Raw genomic sequence first — 21052 nt, forward strand, 5'->3', positions numbered from 1 at the left:
GTGTAACTATGGTTACACAGGCGCAATTGCTTCTTGAATCCAGGCCAATGTTGTCATCCTGACATTTAGGTCAGAAATTTGCTTGAAAAAGGATGCAGTGTCATCTCTCACCACTAGAGGGGGAAGCTTCCCAAAAAATAAAGTTGTGAATGGGAAAGAAATTTGAATCTCAATGCGTAGGAAGCCGTCTCTCCAAATCTCCACCAATGTGACCCGAGCCAAGGCTTGTCATTGGACGGAGTCAGAGGAGATTTCCCCTCACTTCCCGTTCTGATGTTGGTAGTCACTGGATCCCCCCCCCCCCTTACATCAGGATCCCCATCAGAGTCTCCCCTTACATCACAGTCACCAAAAGCCCCCCTCTTTAATTGGAGTCTGCCTTAGGAGTCCCTTTTTACATCAGAGTCCTCCACACCAGGGCCCACTTCTTATAACAGAGTCTCCATCAGGACCTACACTTTACATAAGAGTCCCCGTCAGAGCCCCAATTACAACAGTGCACCCATCAGGGTCCCTTTACATCATGGTCACCATCAGAGCCTTCCTTACATTAGAGTCTGCCTTAGGAGTCCCTGTCAGAGCAATCCCAACAGGGGGGCCTCCATCAAGTCTCCTTTACTTCATGGTAATCATCAGAGCCCTCCTTACATCAGAGTCCACCTTAGGAGCGCCTCCTTACATCAGAGTCCACCTTAAGGGCTCCTCCTTACATCAGAGTCCACCTTAGGAGCTCCTCCTGACATCAGAGTCCACCTTAGGAGCTCCTCCTTACATCAGAGTCCACCTTAAGGGCTCCTCTTTACATCAGAGTCCACCTCAGGAGCTCCTCCTTACATCAGAGTCCACCTTAGGAGCTCCTCCTTACATCAGAGTCCACCTTAGGAGCTCCTCCTTACATCCGAGTCCACCTTAGGAGCTCCTCCTTACATCAGAGTCCACCTTAGGAGCTCCTCCTTACATCAGAGTCCACCTTAGGAGCTATTCCTTACATCAGAGTCCACCTTAGGAGCTCCTCCTTACATCAGAGTCCACCTTAAGAGCTCCTCCTTACATCAGAGTCCACCTTAAGAGCTCCTCCTTACATCAGAGTCCACCTTAGGAGCTCCTCCTTACATCAGAGTCCACCTTAGGAGCTCCTCCTTACATCAGAGTCCACCTCAGGAGCTCCTCCTTACATCAGAGTCCACCTTAGGAGCTCCTCCTTACATCAGAGTCCACCTTAGGAGCGCCTCCTTACATCAGAGTCCACCTTAAGAGCTGCTCCTTACATCAGAGTCCACCTTAGGAGCTCCTCCTTACATCAGAGTGCACCTTAGGAGCTCCTCCCTACATCAGAGTCCACCTTAGGAGCTCCTCCTTACATCAGAGTCCACCTTAGGAGCTCCTCCTCACATCAGAGTCCACCTTAGGAGCTCTTCCTTACATCAGAGTCCACCTTAGGAGCTCTTCCTTACATCAGAGTCCACCTTAGGAGCCCCTCTTTACATCAGAGTCCACCTTAGGAGCTCCTCTTTATATCAGAGTCCACCTTAGGAGCTCTTCCTTACATCAGAGTCCACCTTAGGAGCTCCTCCTTACATCAGAGTCCACCTTAGGAGCTCCTCTTTATATCAGAGTCCACCTTAGGAGTTCCTCCTTATATCAGAGTCCACCTTAAGAGCTCCTCCTTACATCAGAGTCCACCTTAGGAGCTCTTCCTTACATCAGAGTCCACCTTAGGAGCTCCTCCTTACATCAGAGTCCACCTTAGGAGCTCTTCCTTACATCAGAGTCCACCTTAGGAGCGCCTCCTTACATCAGAGTCCACCTTAGGAGCTCCTCCTTACATCAGAGTCCACCTTAGGAGCTCCTCCTTACATCAGAGTGCACCTTAGGAGCTCCTCCTTACATCAGAGTCCACCTTAGGAGCTCCTCCTTACATCAGAGTCCACCTCAGGAGCTCCTCCTTACATCAGAGTCCACCTTAGGAGCTCCTCCTTACATCAGAGTCCACCTTAGGAGCTCCTCCTTACATCAGAGTCCACCTCAGGAGCTCCTCCTTACATCAGATTCCACCTTAGGAGCTCCTCCTTACATCAGAGCCCACCTTGGGAGCTCTTCCTTACATCAGAGTCCACCCTAGGAGCTCTTCCTTACATCAGAGTCCACCTTAGGAGCGCCTCCTTACATCAGAGTCCACCTTAGGAGCTCTTCCTTACATCAGAGTCCATCTCAGGAGCTCCTCCTTACATCAGAGTCCACCTTAGGAGCTCCTCCTTACATCAGAGCCCACCTTAGGAGCTCTTCCTTACATCAGAGTCCACCCTAGGAGCTCCTCCTTACATCAGAGTCCACCTCAGGAGCTCCTCCTTACATCAGAGTCCACCTTAGGAGCTCCTCCTTATATCAGAGTTTGCATCAGAGCCCACTTATATCAGAGTCCGCATCAGTACCCTCCTTATATCAGAGTCCGCATCAGTACCCTCCTTACATCAGAGTCCACCTTAGGAGCTCTTCCTTACATCAGAATCCACCTTAGGAGCTCTTCCTTACATCAGAATCCACCTTAGGAGCTCCTCCTTACATCAGATATCTATCTATCTATCTATCTATCTATCTATCTATCTAATTCCTAATTTCTTCTTTTCTCCCCCTTTTTTTTTGGGGGGGGGGGGGGGGTTATTTTGGGTTTTGGTATTGTTTATGTTTTTTTTTTTTTCTGCTCCATCATTTTTTTAGACGGTGGTTTGGCTACACCATAATGATGGAGGGAGGGGAGACTTTCTGGTTTTGAAGGATGCTATCAGGAGACAAGGAAGCCTCTTTGACCATAATATAACCTTTAACCACTTAAGCCCCGGACCAATATGTAGGTTAAGGACCTTGCCCCTTTTTGCGATTCGGCACTGCGTCGCTTTAACAGACAATTGCGCGGTCGTGCGACGTGGCTCCCAAACAAAATTGGCGTCCTTTTTTCCCCACAAATAGAGCTTTCTTTTGGTGGTATTTGATCACCTCTGCGGTTTTTATTTTTTTTTGCGCTATAAACAAAAATAGAGCGACAATTTTTAAAAAAAATCAATATTTTTTACTTTTTGCTGTAATAAATATCACCAAAAAAGATATAAAAAAACTTATTTTTCCCCTCAGTTTAGGCCGATACGTATTCTTCTACATATTTTTGGTAAAAAAAAATCGAAATAAGCGTTTATCGATTGGTTTGCACAACATTTATAACGTTTACAAAATAGGGGATAGTTTTATGGCATTTTTATCAATATTTTTTTTTTTTACTACTAATGGCGGCGATCGGCGATTTTTTTCGTGACTGCGACATTATGGTGGACACATCGGTCCCTTTTGACACATTTTTGGGACCATTGTCATTTTCACAACGAATAGTGCTATAAAAATGCATTGATTACTGTGAAAATGACAATTGCAGTGAAGGGGTTAACCACTAGGGGGCACTGTAGGGGTTAAGTGTGACCTCATATAAGTTTCTAACTGTAGGGGGCGGGGCTGGACGTGTGACATCATTGATCGTCTGTTTCCTATATCAGGGAACAGACGATCACTGACACTGCCACAATGAAGAACGGGGAAGGTGTGTTTGCACTCACCTCTCCCCATTCTTCAGCTCCTGTGACCCGATCGCGGGACTCCCGTGGCGATTGGGTCTGCGGGTCCCGCGGGCGCGGTCACGGAGCTTCGGACCGGGTCGCGAGCGCACCGGCAGCGGCACGCTCGCGACCCACGGCTGGGCTCTTAAAGGGGACGTATATATACGTCCCTGTGCCCAGCCGTGCCATTCTGCAGACGTATATCGTCGTGCGGCGGTCCTTAAGTGGTTAAAGGGATACTAAAGATTCGGTTTCACTTACCTCCACTGTGCAGTTCGTTTTGCACAGAGTGGCCCCGATCCTCGTCTTCTGGGGTCCCACGGCGGCTCTCGCAGCTCCTCCCCGCAACAGCTAACCTCCCTCTGGGAAGATCTCTCCCTAGGGGGTTACCTTGCGGGCGCGCTCCCGTGTGATACACTCGGCAGCCATAGCCGCCAAGTGTATTATTTCGGCCCCGCCCCCTGGTGCGCCAAGTCATTAATTTGATTGACAGCAGCGGGAGCCAATGGCTGCACTGCTATCAATCATCCAATGAAGCGCCGACAAGAGCTGGGGGAAAGCAACGCGGGATCGCGCCCACAGAAATTCGGGGCTCGGGGAGGCTGGTGACTGCAAGGTATTTTTTCACCTTAAAGTGGATGTAAACCCGCTCTCATCCTTTCTAAACTACTGCCATAGTGCTGATCTATAAGGATATAGATGCCTCCTGCATGTATCCTTACCTGTCAAATGTCTCCCCTCTGTCTGTTATAAGAACTGAAAAACTGCAGATTCTGTGGGTGGGTCTGTTGTCTGGAGCTCTGTGGGTGGAGTCGTGATGTCAGTAGACTGCCCCGCCCTCCTCTACACTCCCCTTGTCAACATGCATTTTCTCCTGTGTATTTCTTACACTAAATTCTGCTATGATCACTAACATCCAGTCAAAATCCATAAAAGTAACCACATGACTTCAGAAAAGGAGTGGGGGTGGGAATTAAAAAATAATGCCTGTCTCCAGGCTAGTGCATGAGATATGTAAATAACCTGTCACTCACAGCAAGGGGGAAGAACGGACAAAAGTTTTCTCCTGTTTGTCTGTTTATTTCACTGAACAATAAAAGAGGATTGCTCAGAGCTGGATTAACCCTGTATGGCAAGACTGGGCACAGATGATAGGAAATCTTATACTGTACATTGTGACATATAAAAATAAAACATTTTCAGGTTTACATCCACTTTAATGCATCCTATGCAAAAAACACGAAGCTTTACAACCCCTTTAATGGGTTTTGTTATTATGTATGACAGGGTTTGACAAATTTGCTTGGAATCTAGGAGCCAGCTAAAAAAGTTAGGAGCCAAAAAATGCGCCCGTCCCGCCAAGCTCGCACGCAGAAGCGAACACATACGTGAGCAGCGCCCGCATATGTAAATGGTATTCAAACCACACATGTAAGGTATCGCCGTGATTGGTAGAGCGAGAGCAATAATTCTAGCCCTAGACCTCCTCTGTAACTCAAAACATGCAACCTGTAGAATTTTTTAAACGTCGCCTATGGAGATTTTAAAGGGTAAAAGTTTGTCGCCATTCCACGAGCGGACGCAATTTTGAAGCGCGACATGTTGGGTATCAATTTACTCGGCGTAACATTTTTTTTTACAATATAAAGAAAAATTGTGCTAGATTTACTGTTGTCTTATTTTTTTATTAAAAAAAGTGTATTTTTTCCCCAAAAAAGTGCGCTTGTAAGACCGCTGCGCAAATATGGTGTGACAGAAAGTATTGCAACAACCGCCATTTTATTCTCTAGGGTGTTAGAATAAAAAATATATATAATGTTTGGGGGTTCTAATTAGAGGGAAGGAGATGGCAGTGAAAACAGTGAAAAACACATTAGAACTGCTGTTTTGCTACTTGTAATGTAATGTAACCTGTAATGCCAACGGCCACCACAAGATGGCGCCAGCTCACAGAAGGAAGCTGAGGCCTGCAGAAGGCCTCCAAGCTGCAGGCCTCAGCTTCCTTCTGTGAAGGCCGCAAAGCCGCGGCCTCAATTACCGGCCGGTAATTGAGGCCGCGGCTTTGCGGCCTTCTGCAGGCCTCAGCTTCCTTCTGTGAAGGCCGCAAAGCCGCGACCTCAATTCCCGGGGGTTGCGGGCGACGGCCAGTAATTGAGGCCGCGGCTTTGCGGCCTTCTGTAGGCCTCAGCTTCCTTCTGTGAAGGCCGCAAAGCCACGGCCTCAATTACCGGCTGGTAATTGAGGCTGCGGCTTTGCGGCCTTCTGCAGGTCTCAGCTTCCTTCTGTGAAGGCCGCAAAGCCGCGGCCTCAATTACCGGCGGGGCGCGGGCCCGCGATTGCACCCCGCGACAGCCGGTAATTGAGGCCGCGGCTTTGTGGCCTTCTGCAGGCCTCAGCTTCCTTCTGTGAAGGCCGCAAAGCCGCGGCCTCAATTACCGGGGGGCGCAGGCCCGCCGCAATCGCACCCTGCGACGGCCGGTAATTAAAGACCTGGCTTTGCGGCCTTCTGCAGGCCTCAGCTTCCTTCTGTGAAGGCCGCAAAGCCGCGGCCTTCTGCAGGCCTCAGCTTCCTTCTGTGAAGGCCGCAAAGCCACGGCCTCAATTACCGGGGGGCGCAGGCCCGCCGCAATCGCACCCTGCGACGGCCGGTAATTGAGGCCGCGGCTTTGCGGCCTTCTGCAGGCCTCAGCTTCCTTCTGTGAAGGCCGCAAAGCCGTGGCCTCAATTACCGGGGGGCGTGGGATCGCCGCGTTCGCACCCTGCGCCCCCCAGTAATTGAGGCCACGGCTTTTCGGCCTTCTGCAGGCCTCAGCTTCCTTCTGTGAAGGCCGTGGCCTCAATTACCGGCGGGCGCGGGCCCGCCGCGATCGCACCCCTCAACGGCCGGTAATTGAGGCCGCGGCTTTGCGGCCTTCTACAGGCTTAAGCTTCCCCAGGTGCCAGGTCACAATTTCTTGTCGCATTTGCGACCGGGCGCCCGGATTTTGTCGAGGTTCTGATGAATATCTGAGCATAATGTTCTGCATGCTGTTTTGGAAAAGTAATAAAAACTATTGGAACAAACCCCCCCCCCCAAAAAAAAATCACAGTCCTTACCTCGGTGGCGCCGATTCTCCATGGCTGGTAAGGTGTTCCTCCTTGGAATGTTGACCGTAACAACACCAATATTGTCCCCATTATGCTGCTGAGGACTTCCCCAGCGAGTCTCTGTCTGCCCCGGTTTGGGGGGCCTCGGGGGCGGAGCATTATGGAAGTCATTGGATGACAAAGCGTTGTGGTTCTTGTCCAAGGTGAAAGTCCTTGGTATCTGATAAATGGAGAACGGCGTCCCAGAAAGTTCACACGAGTCGGTGGAAAGGTCGCTGAACTCCTTGCAGAGGGCGTTGCTGGGGGTTTTGTAGGTGTAAACGTCCTCGTTTTCCGACTCCGGCCCGGTGAGGCTGGACTTGGTGGGCGTGTCGGAGGCGAAGCTCCTCGGGAGGTCGTAGGCACTGTCCCTCAACTCAGAACTCAGCCGCCTCGGCTTTGGTAAGCTATAGAAGCCGTGGACCTGACCGCTGACCCCGTTCATGCAGTGCCCGTACCCCTGCGCCAACTTCTGCACCGCCGTATCGCTGCGCATGAAAAACGAGGACCTGGTGGCCTGGGAGAAGCTGGCACTTCTGGAAACACAACAATAATACAGATATTAATGTACTCTAATGATGTCACCACATAGGGAGAAAACAACTTCCGCCTCAAAGCTGAACTTTAACCACTTCAATACCGGGCACTTTTACCCCCTTCCTGCCCAGGACAATTTTCAGCTTTCAGCGCTCTCACACTTTCAATGACAATTGCGCGGTCATGCAACACCGTACACATATGAACGTTTTAGCATTTTTTGGAGACAGGTAGAGCTTTTCTTTTAGTGGTATTTAACCACTTCCCGCCCGGCCTATAGGCGATATACGTCCGGGAAGTGGTTTTGAAATCCTGACTGGACGTCCTGCAGGATTTCATGCCGCGCGCGCCCGTGAGGGCACGCAGCGCGCCGATCGGTGATGCGGGGTGTCAGTCTGACACCCTGCATCTCCGATCTCGGTAAAGAGCCTCCAGCGGAGGCTCTTTACCACGTGATCAGCCGTGTCCAATCACGGCTGATCACGATGTAAACAGGAAGAGCCGTTGATGGCTCTTCCTCACTCGCGTCTGACAGATGCGAGTAGAGGAGAGCCGATCGGCGGCTCTCCTGACAGGGGGGGTTCGCCCTGATTGTTTATCAGCGCAGCCCCCCCTCGGATCGCCACACTGGACCACCAGGGAAGGGCAAACAAAAAAAATGGGGCAAAAAAATAAAAAAAGCATGAAAAAAAAAAAGATGCCAATCGGTGCCCACAAATGGGCACTGACTGGCAACATGGGTAAATCAGTGCTGCCCCACAGTGTCCATCAGTGCCACCCCACAGTGTCCATCAGTGCCACCCCACAGTGCCCATCCATGCCCAGTGCCAACCTATCAGTGCCCATCTGTGCCACCCATAAGTATCCATAAGTGTCGCCCATGAGTGCGCATCTGTGCCGCCTTTGAGTGCCCAGTGCCGCCCATGAGTGCCCATCTGTGCCGCCTATGAGTGCCCAGTGCCGCCCATGTGTGCCCATCAGTGCCGCCCATGTGTGCCCATCAGTGCCGCCTATGTGTGCCCATCAGTGTCGCCTATGTGTGCCCATCAGTGCCGCCTATGTGTGCCCATATGTGTGCCCATCAGTGCCGCATACCAGCGCCGTCAATCAGTGCCACCTCATCTGTGCCCGTCAGTACTACCTCATCGATGTCCATCAGTGCCATCTCATTGGTGCCCATCAGTGCCGCCATATCAGTGCCCGTAATTGAAAGAGAAAAACTTATTTACAAAAAAATGTACAGAAAAAAATAAAAACATATTTTTTTTTCAAAATGTTCAGTCTTTTTTTAGTTGTTGCGCAAAAAAAAAAACGCAGAGGTGATCAAATACCACCAAAAGAAAGCTCTATTTGTGGGGAAAAAAGGACGCCAATTTTGTTTGGGAGCCACATCGCACGACCGCGCAATTGCCATTCAAAGTGCGACAGCTCTGAAAGCTGAAAATTGGCTTGGGCGGGAAGGTGCGTAAGTGCCTGGTATGGAAGTGCTTAAGCACTTTTTTATTCTTTTGCTAAACAAATGAAAGTTTTGAAAAAAAAATAAAAAATTCTTAGTTTCTGTTATAAAATTTTGTAAACTGGGAGCCAGATTCAGCAAAGAATTACGCCGGCGTATACATAGATAAGCCGCGTAAATTCAAAGCTGCGCCGGCGTATCTACTTTGTGTATTAGCCTAAGATCCGACTGGCGTAATTCTCTTACGCCGTCGTATCTTAGGGTGCATTCTCACGCTGGCCGCTAGGTGGCGCTTCCGTTGTTTTCGACGTAGATTACGCAAATTACCTAGTTACGCCGATTCACAAACGTACGTGCGCCCGGCGGTAATTTTTTTACGCCGTTTGCGTAAGGCTTTTTCGGCGTAACGTTGCTCCTGCTATTAGGAGGCGCAGCCAATGTTAAGTATGGACGTCGTTCCCGCTTCGAAATTTGAATTTTTTACGTCGTTTGCGTAAGTCGTTCGCGAATAGGGCTGGACGTAATTTACGTTCACGTCGAAAGCAATGGCGATTTGCGTCGGAATTTCGAGCATGCGCACTGGGATTCTTTCACGAACGGCGCAAGCGCCGTTCGTAAAAAAACGTAAAAACCGCGGGGTCACCATAATTTAAATAAAACACGCCCTCATTTAAATTACGCGCGCTTACGCCGGCCCCATTTACGCTACGCCGCCGTAAGTTACGAGGTAAGTGCTTTGTGAATACAGCACTTGCCTCTCAAACTTACAGCGGCGCAGCGTAAATACGATACGCTGCGCCGCCGTAAGAAGGGGCGCAGCTACGTGAATCTAGCCCTGGAATTTTTTCCTGTTCACTGATGTGTGCTGATGAGCTTGCACTGATGGGCACTCATGAGGGTCTGCACTAATGGTTACTCATGAGGCTGCACTGATGTGTACTCATGAGGCTGCACTGATGTGTACTCATGATGCTGCACTGATGTGTACTCATGAGGCTGCACTGATGGTTACTAATGAGCAGAGCTTTTTTTCAGGAGGAACTTGGAACTTTGGTTCAGACCCTTTGGTGCCTGCTCACCACAATCACTTGTAAACACAGAAGTCTGGTTTCTGTGTTTACAAGTGACAGCTCTGCACTCTGTGTGTAACCCCCCTGAACTCTGCACTCTGTATGTAATGCAATCCTGGTATTTAATGCCCCTTTAAGACCCTTCTACTGTTTGTGAAATCTGAACGGGGTCATGGTTGAGTTCCTGCCCCTATTTTCTGAGAAAAAAAAAGTCAGGTCAGTGGAGTGTTTTCATTCAATGTGAGGACACATGCTTTTGAGGTGTTAATTGGGGCTACTCCTGAAAGACACTCCATTGTCCATTGTGTGATGCTAACTAAGTCTGGAAAGGTCAGATGTCTCCTTTCAGGGGTAGGGAATTAGCATGTCAATTATGTTTAGTAAAGGAATGTGACTTGTCAAGCTTTAGTAATTACCTCCTCCAAGTGCGGAGACGGGACGTCTGTGAGATGACTAATGATTAGCTCAACTGGATGTCATTATCTAAGTGAATGTGATTGAAGCCCCATTGAGTGATGTGTGGGTGGAGAGTCTTTGTTCCTTTGATTACTGTAACATGTTGTACTGTATATAAGAAAGCTAAGATACCATTAAAAGTGTTCATACATTTTGAAACCAGAGAACAGAGCTTGTCTTGTTAATTCTGGGGAAAATCCAATGGGTCCTGTCTGCTGGATTGTGGACTGTCGCTACACATGTGACATATCATCGCACATACTGGTGTGACGGCAATACCTCTGGGGTCATTATTCACAACTTGTTGCTATTTTATGGATGTGCGCAAATTTTAAAGCTTGACATGTTGGGTATCTATTTACTCGTCGTAATCTCATTTTTTATATTTTACTAAATATTGTGTAATATATTCTCTTTGTGTGCACTAACATTTGTATTTTTTACTGAACATTTGCATTTTATTAACATGTTTGGTAACATCACGCGACGTGAAAAATTGCAGCTCCAGTACCTTTATTGTACTCTTCAGGGTCTTTGCTTTTAGAAATCAGATTCTTTTTGCAGGGGGTTTAACCAACCTTCAGGCCTAAAACATGTATTTTAACAAAAACAGAAAATGGCTCCGGGGTCACCGGTTAAAGTGGTTGTAAGCCCTCACATATACCCAAGTGAAGTGACTGGCCTCAGGTGATACGCCTGAGATTAAACAAATCCTCCTACATAAGTTGTACCTGTTTATTCTGCAGTCTTCTCTTCTCTACATACGTTCAAATTCCAGAATTTATAAAGCTTGTCTGAGCTGTCAGAGAAAAGGGGGCAGAGAGCTGAAGTCTCAAGCCCCATACACACTATGGCCTAGTACACACGAGAGGATTTATCTGCGGAAACGGTCCTCCGGACTCTGTGAACCATGAGCCAAATATACTGAATGGCAACAAAGAATGTGGTCACGTGATACATCAAGAAACATAGTGCTCACCTCATATTTTCGGCTTTGCGGCTCATACATTGGTGTAGGAAGAGGTAATCCTGGGGAGCGCTGGCAGATAAGGTTGTCTGGTGAATGTGGTTGGAAGGAGGTTCAAAGGTGAACAGGGTGGGCTGGCTGGAATGGGAGGGGGCTGACGACTTCCGTTCCCTGAGCAGGTGGTGGGTGGAGCTGAATTCAGCGGGTGAAGAACGAGGACCATGGTTCACAGATTGTAGGTTTCTCAAGGAATCTGCAGGGATACAGGGAAGAATACAGGTTACCTATCTGTCACATGGAAAAAAAACAAAAAAAACTATAGTGCTCTCTGGTGCAAAATTTGAACACAAGCCCATTTATTTTATAGAATACAATCGGATTGCTTCGGTATTCCTTGCTTTCCACCAGATCAAACAGCAGATAACAGATACAGCTAATTGTAATTGTTTTTTTCTCAAACAATAGGTGCTGGAACTCAACAATGACCCCCCCCCCCCAAAAAAAAAACTCCCCTACACACACCCACCAAATCACATCAAACATTAGGAGGGTCTTAAAGGGGCATTAAATACCAGGATTGCATTACACACAGAGGGCCATATTCTTAAACAAGTTACGTAGGCGTATCAACAGATACGCCTACGTAAGTCCCTTTCCTATGTTTAAGTGTATTCTCAAAATGAGATACACTTAAACATGCCTAAGATACACCAGCCTGCGCCGTTGTATCTTAGGCTGCAATATTTACGCTGACCGCTAGGTGGCGGTCAGCGTAGAATATGCAAATGACTACTCACGCCGATTCTCGAACGTACGCTTGCCCGCCGTAGTGTTTTAACGTCGTTTCCGTAAGCGATACGCGGCGTAAAGATAAAGATGCCCCCTAGGTGGCGTACTCAATGTTAAGTATGGCCGTCGATCCCGCGTCGAAATTTCAAAATTGAACGTCGTTTACGTAAGTCGTCCGTGAATGGCGCTGGACGCCATTTACGTTACAGTCAAAACAAATGACGTCCGTGAGACGTCATTTAGCGCGATGCAAGTCGGGTAATTTACCCGACGGAGCATGCGCATTACGATCGGCGCGGGAGCGCGCCTAATTTAAATGATCCACGCCCCCTGCCTGGATCATTTGAATTAGGATGGCTTACACGGGTGGACTTTACGCGATGCCGCCGCAAGTTCACAGGTAAGTGGTTTGGGAATCCGGCACTTGCCACTTAAACTTGCGGCGGCGTAACGTAAAGTACATACGTTCCGCCGCCTGAAATGTATCAGAATATGGCCCAGAGTGCAGAGTTCAGGAGGGTCACACACAGAGTGTAGCGCTCAGGGGGAGTTACACACAGAGTGCAGAGTTCAGGGGAGTTACACACAGAGTGCAGAGTTCAGGGGAGTTACATACAGAGTTCAGGGGAGTTACGCATAGAGTGCAGAGTTCAAGGGGTTACACACAGAGTGCAGAGTTCAGGGGGGTTACACACAGAGTGCAGAGCTCAGTGAGGTTACACACAGAGGGGTAGATTCAGTAAGCAATTGCGTCTGCGTATCCATAGATGCGCAGCGCAATTGCTTAGTTGCGCCGGCGTATCGACTTTTCTGTATTCAGAAAGCTCGATACGCCGACTGCAGCCTAAGATATGACTGGCATAAGGCTCTTATGCCGTCGTATCGCAGGCTGCATTCTTACGACGGCCGCTAGGTGGCGTTCCCGTAGTGGTCAGCGTAGAGTATGCAAATTGCATACTCACGCCGATTCACAACCGTACGCGCGCCCTGCGTTCGCATTTTACATCGTTTGCGTTCGTCGGTTTCTGCGTAAGGCTGCCCATGCTATTAGCAGGGGCAGCCAATGCTAAGTATACCCGTCGTTCCCGCGTTGCGATTTTTAAAAATTACGTTGTTTGCGTAAGTGAATCGTGAATGGCGCTGTACGCCATTTACGTTCACGTTGAAGCAAATGACGTCCTTGCGACGTCATTTACCGCAATGCACGTCGGGAAAGTTTCCTGACGGAGCATGCGCACTACGTTCGGCGCGGAAACGCGCCTAATTTAAATGATCCATGCCCCCTACGGGATCATTTAAATTACGCGCGCTTACGCCGGGCAGTTTTACGGAGCGCACACGCAAATTACAGAGCTACTGCTTCGTGAATGAAGCGTAGCGCACGTAATTTACGGAGGCGTAGCGTAAAAACGGTATGCTGCGCCTCCGTAGTAGTGCGCGCCCCTACCTGAATCCACCCCAGTGTGTAGTGCTCAGGGGGAGTTACACACAGAGTGCAGAGTTCAGGGGGTTACATACAGAGTGCAGAGTTCAAGGGGTTACACACAGAGTGCAGAGTTCAGGGGGTTACATACAGAGTGCAGAGTTCAAGGGGGTTACATACAGAGTGCAGAGTTCAAGGGGTTACACACGGAGTGCAGAGTTCAGGGGGTTACATACAGAGTGCAGAGTTTAGGGGGGGTTACATACAGAGTGCAGAGTTTAGGGGGGTTACATATAGAGTGCAGAGTTCAAGCGGTTACATACAGAATGCAGAGTTCAGGGGGGTTACACATAGAGTGCAGAGTTCAAGGGGTTATTCCTCACACTGATATCAATGATGGGGCATAATTCCTCCCAATGACACCAATAATGGGACACTATTCCTCCAACTGACACCAATGATGGGGTACAATTCCTCCCAATGAGACCAATGATGGGGCACAACTCCTCCCAAGGACACCAACAAGGGGACCCAATGACACCAATGATGGAGGACAATTCATCCTAGAGACAATAACGATAGGGCACAATTCCAACAACTGACACCAATGATGGGGCACAATTATTCCCACTGATACAAAAGATGGGGCATTCTTTTTCCCACTGACCTCGGGACCTTTTCTACTCCCACTGGCCACAGTCCGGCCCCCCTAAAGTCGGCAGGACAGTAAACGGGCCCTTTGCTTGGAAAGTTTGGAGACCCCTGGATTAGAGTTTCTCTTAAATGACAGAACACAGGAACGGGCATTCCGAATCCGTATTCATCCTGCTGCTTGGGGTTACGTTTTGCTGGGATTTGTAGTTTTCCTAGCAGATGGAGTTCCTCACTGGTCCATCCATTTCGCCCATCGCTGTAACAAAGCTTCCAGTAAGACATTGGAAAGTCAAGCTCTGGTTTTTAAACTGAATTATGGATGTGCCATGCATCAGCAGAGTCATGAATCACACTGCCCGGATGTCGCTTAGCCATGAAAGAACAATTATGTGTCCTGCTAAATATGATATTGTCTTCAGTGTACGGAAAAGAGCCGAATCAAAGGCCTGCTGTGCTGGGGGCTTGTACCGACAAAGCAGGGAATCCAAGCTACGCTTTTCACTACATTTTAAGCAACTTATGAAATATAGACATACTGGGCCATATTCTCGTAGATTTCCGGCGGGCGGCGCGTAAGCCATTTACACTCCGCCGCCCCAACCTACAGGAGCAAGTGCTGTATTCCCCAAACACTTGCTCCGTAGTTTGGGGCGGCGGAGTGTATTTGGCCCAGCGTATCCCGGCGTATCTCCAAGGGGGCGACTTCTATTTAAATTAAGCGCGCCCCCGCTTCTAACGAACTGCGCATGCGCCGGGCTTAAAATAGCCCAGTGCGCATGCTCCAGTTCTCGGCGTAAAACGTCAATGACGCCGACGTGTGCGTCATTGACGTAAAGTCGTATTCAAGAACGACTTAGTAAAACGACGTACCCGACGGGAAAACACGACGCGGACCCGACGCCATACTTAACATGGCCTACGTGGGACTGGTGTAAGGTTACCCCTCATAAAGCAGGGGTAACCTTACGCCTACGCAAACGACGTTAGCGACGGTTACGCGACGCAAATTCCTTTGGGAATCGGCGTATCAGGCTCATTTGCATAAACAAATGAGACCTGAACGTAAACGCCACCTAGCGGCCGGCGGAGTAATTACATTTAAGATCCGACAGTGTAAGTGACTTACACATGTCGGATCTTCAGTGTATCTATGCGAAAATGATTCTAAGAATCACTCGCAAAGATACACTGGCCAAAAAAGAGAGATACGATGGAGTATCGTGAGATACTCCATCGTATCTTTACTCAGAATATGGCCCACTGAAGCTCACCCAAATAAATGCATTTTCCTTTCCTTGTCTAACTTTTTTTTTCTGTCTGCCTGCAATACTCACATGATTTACAGCACTGGTACTCAGTGAAATCATAATACATACAGTAGGTGGTCAGCGTGTGGGGGGTATTAAAGTCACAGGGCCAGATTCAAGAAGCACTTGCGCCCGCGCAACCATAGGTTGCGCGGCGCAAGGGCTTACTTGCTCCGGTGTAACGAGTGCTCCTGATTCAGGAACCTCGTTACACCGACTGCAGCCTAGGATGTGACAGACATAAGCCTCCTTAAGCGGGAAACAAGCGAGGAGGACGCCACACCCGACGAAGAGGACACCCGAAGCCGCAAACGGACGCCGGACCCGACGAGGCCGCCGATGGACGCCGTGCAAGACACCAAACTGTAAGTACAAAAATCTTTTTTTCACAGGAATTTCAGGGCAACTTTAGGGGTGCGCGCTATACGCGGGAGCGCGCTATACCCCAATAAATACGGTAATTCTCCTCGTAAGGGGGCGTAGCAGGGGGCGCATCCTATTAATGCATACTTTTGCTTATGGGTGTCCCTCATTCCCATCTCAGAAAGTTGGGAGGTATGAGTGGGGTAGGGATAAATGCACTGGTGCTCAGTAGGAGGGTGGAACAACAAAACATTGGTGCTCAGGGGTAGGAGTAGGGGTAGTGATAATGCATTAGTAATGAGGGTGGGTTGGGACAAACCATTGGTGCTCAGTGGGAGGAGGGGGGGGGGGGTAAATGCATTAAAGCTCAGTGAGAGGATGGAGGAACAAAAAACATTGGTGCTCAGGGGTAAGGAGGGATAATGCATTGGTAGACGAGGCGACAGGCGAGTTACATTATGGGTCTGAAAGGGCGGGGGGGGTCTGTAGTGTATTGTAGGGGAGGTCTGGGTGTCTGCAATGTAGGGGGGTGTCTGCAATGTAGGGGGGTGTCTGCACTGTAGGGGGGACTGACTGCACTGTAGGGGGTGTCTGCACTTTGGGGGGGGGGTGGGCGTAAAGTTTGGGGTGTCTGCACTGTGTAATGTAAAGGGGTCCAGGGTGCTGTGTAATGTAAAGGGGTCTAGAGGTGAAGGGTGCTGTGTAATGTAAAGGGGTGCAGAGGTGAAGGGTGCTGTGTAATGTAAAGGGGTGCAGAGGTGCAGGGTGCTATGTAGTGTAAAGGGGTCTAGAAGTGCAGGGTGCTGTGTAATGTAAAGGGGTCTAGAGGTGAAGGGTGCTGTGTAATGTAAAGGGGTCTAGAGGTGAAGGGTGCTGTGTCATGTAAAGGGGTCCAGAGTGCTGTGTAATGTAAAGGGGTCCAGAGGTGCAGGGTGCTGTGTAATGTAAAGGGGTGCAGGGTGCTGTGTAATGTAAAGGGGTCCAGAGGTGCAGGGTGCTGTGTAATGTAAAGGGGTCTAGAGGTGAAGGGTGCTGTGTAATGTAAAGGGGTGCAGGGTGCTATGTAATGTAAAGGGGTCTAGAAGTGCAGGGTGCTGTGTAATGTAAAGGGGTCTAGAGGTGAAGGGTGCTGTGTAATGTAAAGGGGTGCAGGGTGCTGTGTAATGTAAAGGGGTCCAGAGGTGCAGGGTGCTGTGTAATGTAAAGGGGTGCAGGGTGCTGTGTAATGTAAAGGGGTCCAGAGGTGCAGGGTGCTGTGTAATGTAAAAGGGGTCCAGAGGTGCAGGGTGCTGTGTAATGTAAAGGGGTGCAGGGGGCTGTGTAATGTAAAGGGGTCCAGAGGGCTGTGTAATGTAAAGGGGTGCAGAGGTGCAGGGTGCTGTGTAATGTAAAGGGGTGCAGGGTGCTGTGTAATGTAAAGGGGTCCAGAGGTCCAGGGTGCTGTGTAATGTAAAGGGGTTAGAGATGCTGTGTAATGTAAAGGGGTCCAGGGTGCTGTATAATTTAAAGGGGTCTAGAGGTGCAGGGTGCTGTGTAATGTAAAGGGGTCCAGATGTGCAGGGTGCTGTGTAATGTAAAGGGGTCCAGAGGTGCAGGGGGCTATGTGATGTGAAGGGGTCCATAGATGAAGGGTGCTGTGTAATGTAAAGGGGTGCAGGGTGCTATGTAATGTAAAGGGGTCTAGAAGTGCAGGGTGCTGTGTAATGTAAAGGGGTCTAGAGGTGAAGGGTGCTGTGTCATGTAAAGGGGTCCAGAGGTGCAGGGTGCTGTGTAATGTAAAAGGGTCCAGAGGTGCAGGGTGCTGTGTAATGTAAAGGGGTCCAGAGGTGCAGGGTGCTGTGTAATGTAAAGGGGTGCAGGGGGCTGTGTAATGTAAAGGGGTCCAGAGGGCTGTGTAATGTAAAGGGGTGCAGAGGTCCAGGGTGCTGTGTAATGTAAAGGGGTGCAGGGTGCTGTGTAATGTAAAGGGGTCCAGAGTGCTGTATAATTTAAAGGGGTCTAGAGGTGCAGGGTGCTGTGTAATGTAAAGGGGTCCAGATGTGCAGGGTGCTGTGTAATGTAAAGGGGTCCAGAGGTGCAGGGGGCTATGTGATGTGAAGGGGTCCATAGGTGCAGGGTGCTGTGTAATGTAAAGGGGTCCAGAAGTGCAGGGTGCTGTGTAATGTAAAGGGGTCCATAGGTGCAGGGGGCTGTGTAATGTAAAAGGGGTCCAGAGGTGCAGGGGCTGTGTAATGTAAAGGGGTCCAGAGGTGCAGGGGCTGTGTAATGTAAAGGGGTCCAGAGGTGCAGGGTGCTGTGTAATGTAAAGGGGTCCAGAAGTGCAGGGTGCTGTGTAATGTAAAGGGGTCCAGAGGTGCAGGGTGCTGTGTAATGTAAAGGGGTCCAGAGGTGCAGGGGGCTGTGTAATGTAAAGAGGTGCAGGGGGCTGTGTAATGTAAAGGGGTCCAGAGGTGCAGGGTGCTGTGTAATGTAAAGGGGTCCAGAAGTGCAGGGTGCTGTGTAATGTAAAGGGGTCCAGAGGTGCAGGGTGCTGTGTAATGTAAAGGGGTCCAGAGGTGCAGGGGGCTGTGTAATGTAAAGAGGTGCAGGGGGCTGTGTAATGTAAAGGGGTCCAGAGGTGCAGGGGGCTGTGTAATGTAAAGAGGTGCAGGGGGCTGTGTAATGTAAAGGAGTCCAGAGGTGCGGGGAGGCTGCCTGTAACATTCCTCAGTCAGGCTATCCCCGTGTGAGCCGGAGTTGGTGGGCGGAGCTGTGGGTGTGGCTGCCTCCTCTTCTCCTCCCACAGACTCCAATGCCAGCCTACCCTGTACCACCCAGCCTGCCCTGTGCAATGCCAGCCTACCCTGTACCACCCAGCCTGCCCTATGCAATCCCAGCCTGCCCTGTACCACCCCAGCCTTTCCTGTACCACCCAGCCTGCCCTGTACCACCCCAGCCTTCCCTGTACCACCCAGCCTGCCTTCTGCAATGCCAGCCTACTCTGTACCACCCAGCCTGCCCTATGCAATCCCAGCCTACCCTGTACCACCCCAGCCTGCCCTGTGCCACCCAGCCTGCCCTGTACCACCCCAGCCTTCCCTGTACCACCCAGCCTGCCTTCTGCAATGCCAGCCTACTCTGTACCACCCAGCCTGCCTTGTGCAATGCCAGCCTACCCTGTACCACCCAGCCTGCCTTTTGCAATGCCAGCCTACTCTGTACCACCCAGCCTGCCCTGTACCACCCCAGCCTGCCCTGTACCAACCCAAACTTTCCCATGCCACCCCAACTTGCCCAGTGCCACCCTAACTTGCCCTGTACCACCCCAATCTGCCCTATGCCACCATAACTTGCCCCATACCACCCTAACCTGCCTTGTGCCACCCTAACTTGCCCTATACCACCCCAACCTGCCCTATGCAACCCTAACTTGCCCTATACCACCCCAAACTACCCTATATCACCCCAACATGCCCTATACCACTTTAACCTGTCCTATACCACCCCACTACACCAACCTGCCACTATACCACTCTATACTACCCTAACCTGCCACTATACTGGCCTAAACTATCATTTACAGGGGCTGGTTTGGGGTGCGCCCTGTGCCCGTGCGCTGCCTGCTTGGTGCCGGCGCAGCCTAGACAGAGGGGGGTGACACCATGTTTTACCGCACCGGGTGACACCAACCCTAGTGACGCCACTGTTGGTAGTGAGGGTGGGTGGGAACAAATAGCTGGTGCTTAGTGGGTTGAGGATAAATGCATTAATGCTCAATGGGAGCTTAGAAGACCAAAACATTGGTGCTCAGGGGTTAGGAGGGATATTGCATTGGTGGTGAGGGCAGGTGGGATCAAAGCTTTAGTGTTCAGTGGAGGAGGGATCAATACACTGGTGCTCAGTAGGAGGGTGGAGGAACAAAACACTGGTGCTCAGGGGTAAGGAGGGATAATGCATTGGTAGTGAGGGTGGGTGTGAACAAATAGCTGGTGCTTAGTGGGTTGAGGATAAATGCAATAATGCTCAATGGGAGCTTAGAAGACCAAAACATTGGTGCTCAGGGGTAAGGAGGGATATTGCATTGGTGATGAGGGAAGGTGGGATCAAAGCTTTAGTGCTCAGTGGAGGAGGGATCAATACACTGGTGCTCAGGGGTAGGGAGGGATAGTGCATTAGTAATAAGGGTGGGTTGGGACAAAGCATTGGTGCTCAGTGGGGGAGGGGGGTAAATGGATTAAAGCTCAGTAGGAGGGTGGAGGAACAAAACATTTGTGCTCAGGGGTCAGGAGCGATGAGGCACTGGTAGTGAGGGTAGGTGAGGAAAAAGCGTTGGTGCTCAGTGGGGGTTGGGGTAAATGCATTGCTGGTGGTGATCTGGGCAAGACACTGGTGCTCTGTGAAGATGACAAAAAGGGTGTTCAGTGGACAGGAGATCACTCAGCCAGACAATGAGCATAAACCCAGAACTCAGCTCCGGGACCTTTCCCAGATCCATGGGGTTCCAGAATTTTGTTGAAATACTGGTACAGTTCTGCGGGATCCAGGACGATTCAAGGGTATGCCCAAGTGTCATCTGTGAAAGGTTGGTGAAGCCCAGGTGTCATCATCCAGGAAAGGTCATCTGGTGAGAGATTACAAAGCACCAGGTGCCATCTCTTTCTTTTAAGCGGACCCATTGCCCATCTAAGGCTGGGTTCACACTGGTACGACACGACAGTAGTACTACTTTGGATCGGACTTTGCCCTGCGTCTTGAAGTCAGAGACGCAGTGCGCCCCCCTGCCCCAAAGCACTCACCCCCCATGTTGCGGACATGCGGACTGGTACAGTTCAGGAGGGAGGGGGCCGCTCGCTCGTCCCCACCCCCTTTCCTGACTGGCCGGACTGCGTGCTTAGATAAGGGTCTGGTATGGACAGGGCCACCATCAGGGGGGTACAGGCATTACACCTGTAAGGGGCCTGATAGTTGTTTTTTTCCGTTTGACCCCCCCACCTTTAGAAACTCGCGGCAAGGGCCTGCCCCCCCTTCTTTTAATTTTTTTTTTCGTCTGACCCCCCCACCTTTAGCAACTTGTGGCAGGGGCTCGCCAACCTCCCCCCCCCCCTGTTTTTTTTTTTTGTCTGACTTTAAAGGGTCACTAAAGGAAAATGTTTTTTTAGCTAAATAGCTTCCTTTACCTTACTGCAGTCCTGGTTTCATGTCCTTATTGTTCGCTTTTGCTTTGAAGTAGCTGTAATTCTGCTGTGATCTCCACACTTCCTGGTTGTCGGTTTCCTTTTAACCACAGTACTGGGAGCTTTTCACGGTGGTCTGAGCTGTCATT

The 21052-nt window shown here is 50.0% G+C and overlaps 1 protein-coding gene across 1 annotated transcript in view; it reads right to left on the bottom strand.

Moving 5' to 3' along the window:
• GAB2 (GRB2 associated binding protein 2) overlaps positions 1–21052 on the bottom strand; it is a 302950-nt gene that overhangs the window by 26257 nt on the left and 255641 nt on the right. The window contains exons 3-4 of the mRNA XM_040339963.1: positions 11227–11467; positions 6699–7264 (exon numbers count right to left, since the gene is read on the bottom strand). Of these exons, the coding sequence (XP_040195897.1) occupies positions 6699–7264; positions 11227–11467 (807 nt within the window). The remainder of the gene's footprint in view (positions 1–6698; positions 7265–11226; positions 11468–21052) is intronic.

This window comes from Rana temporaria, chromosome 2, assembly GCF_905171775.1.
Source record: "Rana temporaria chromosome 2, aRanTem1.1, whole genome shotgun sequence".
NCBI lineage: Eukaryota > Metazoa > Chordata > Amphibia > Anura > Ranidae > Rana > Rana temporaria.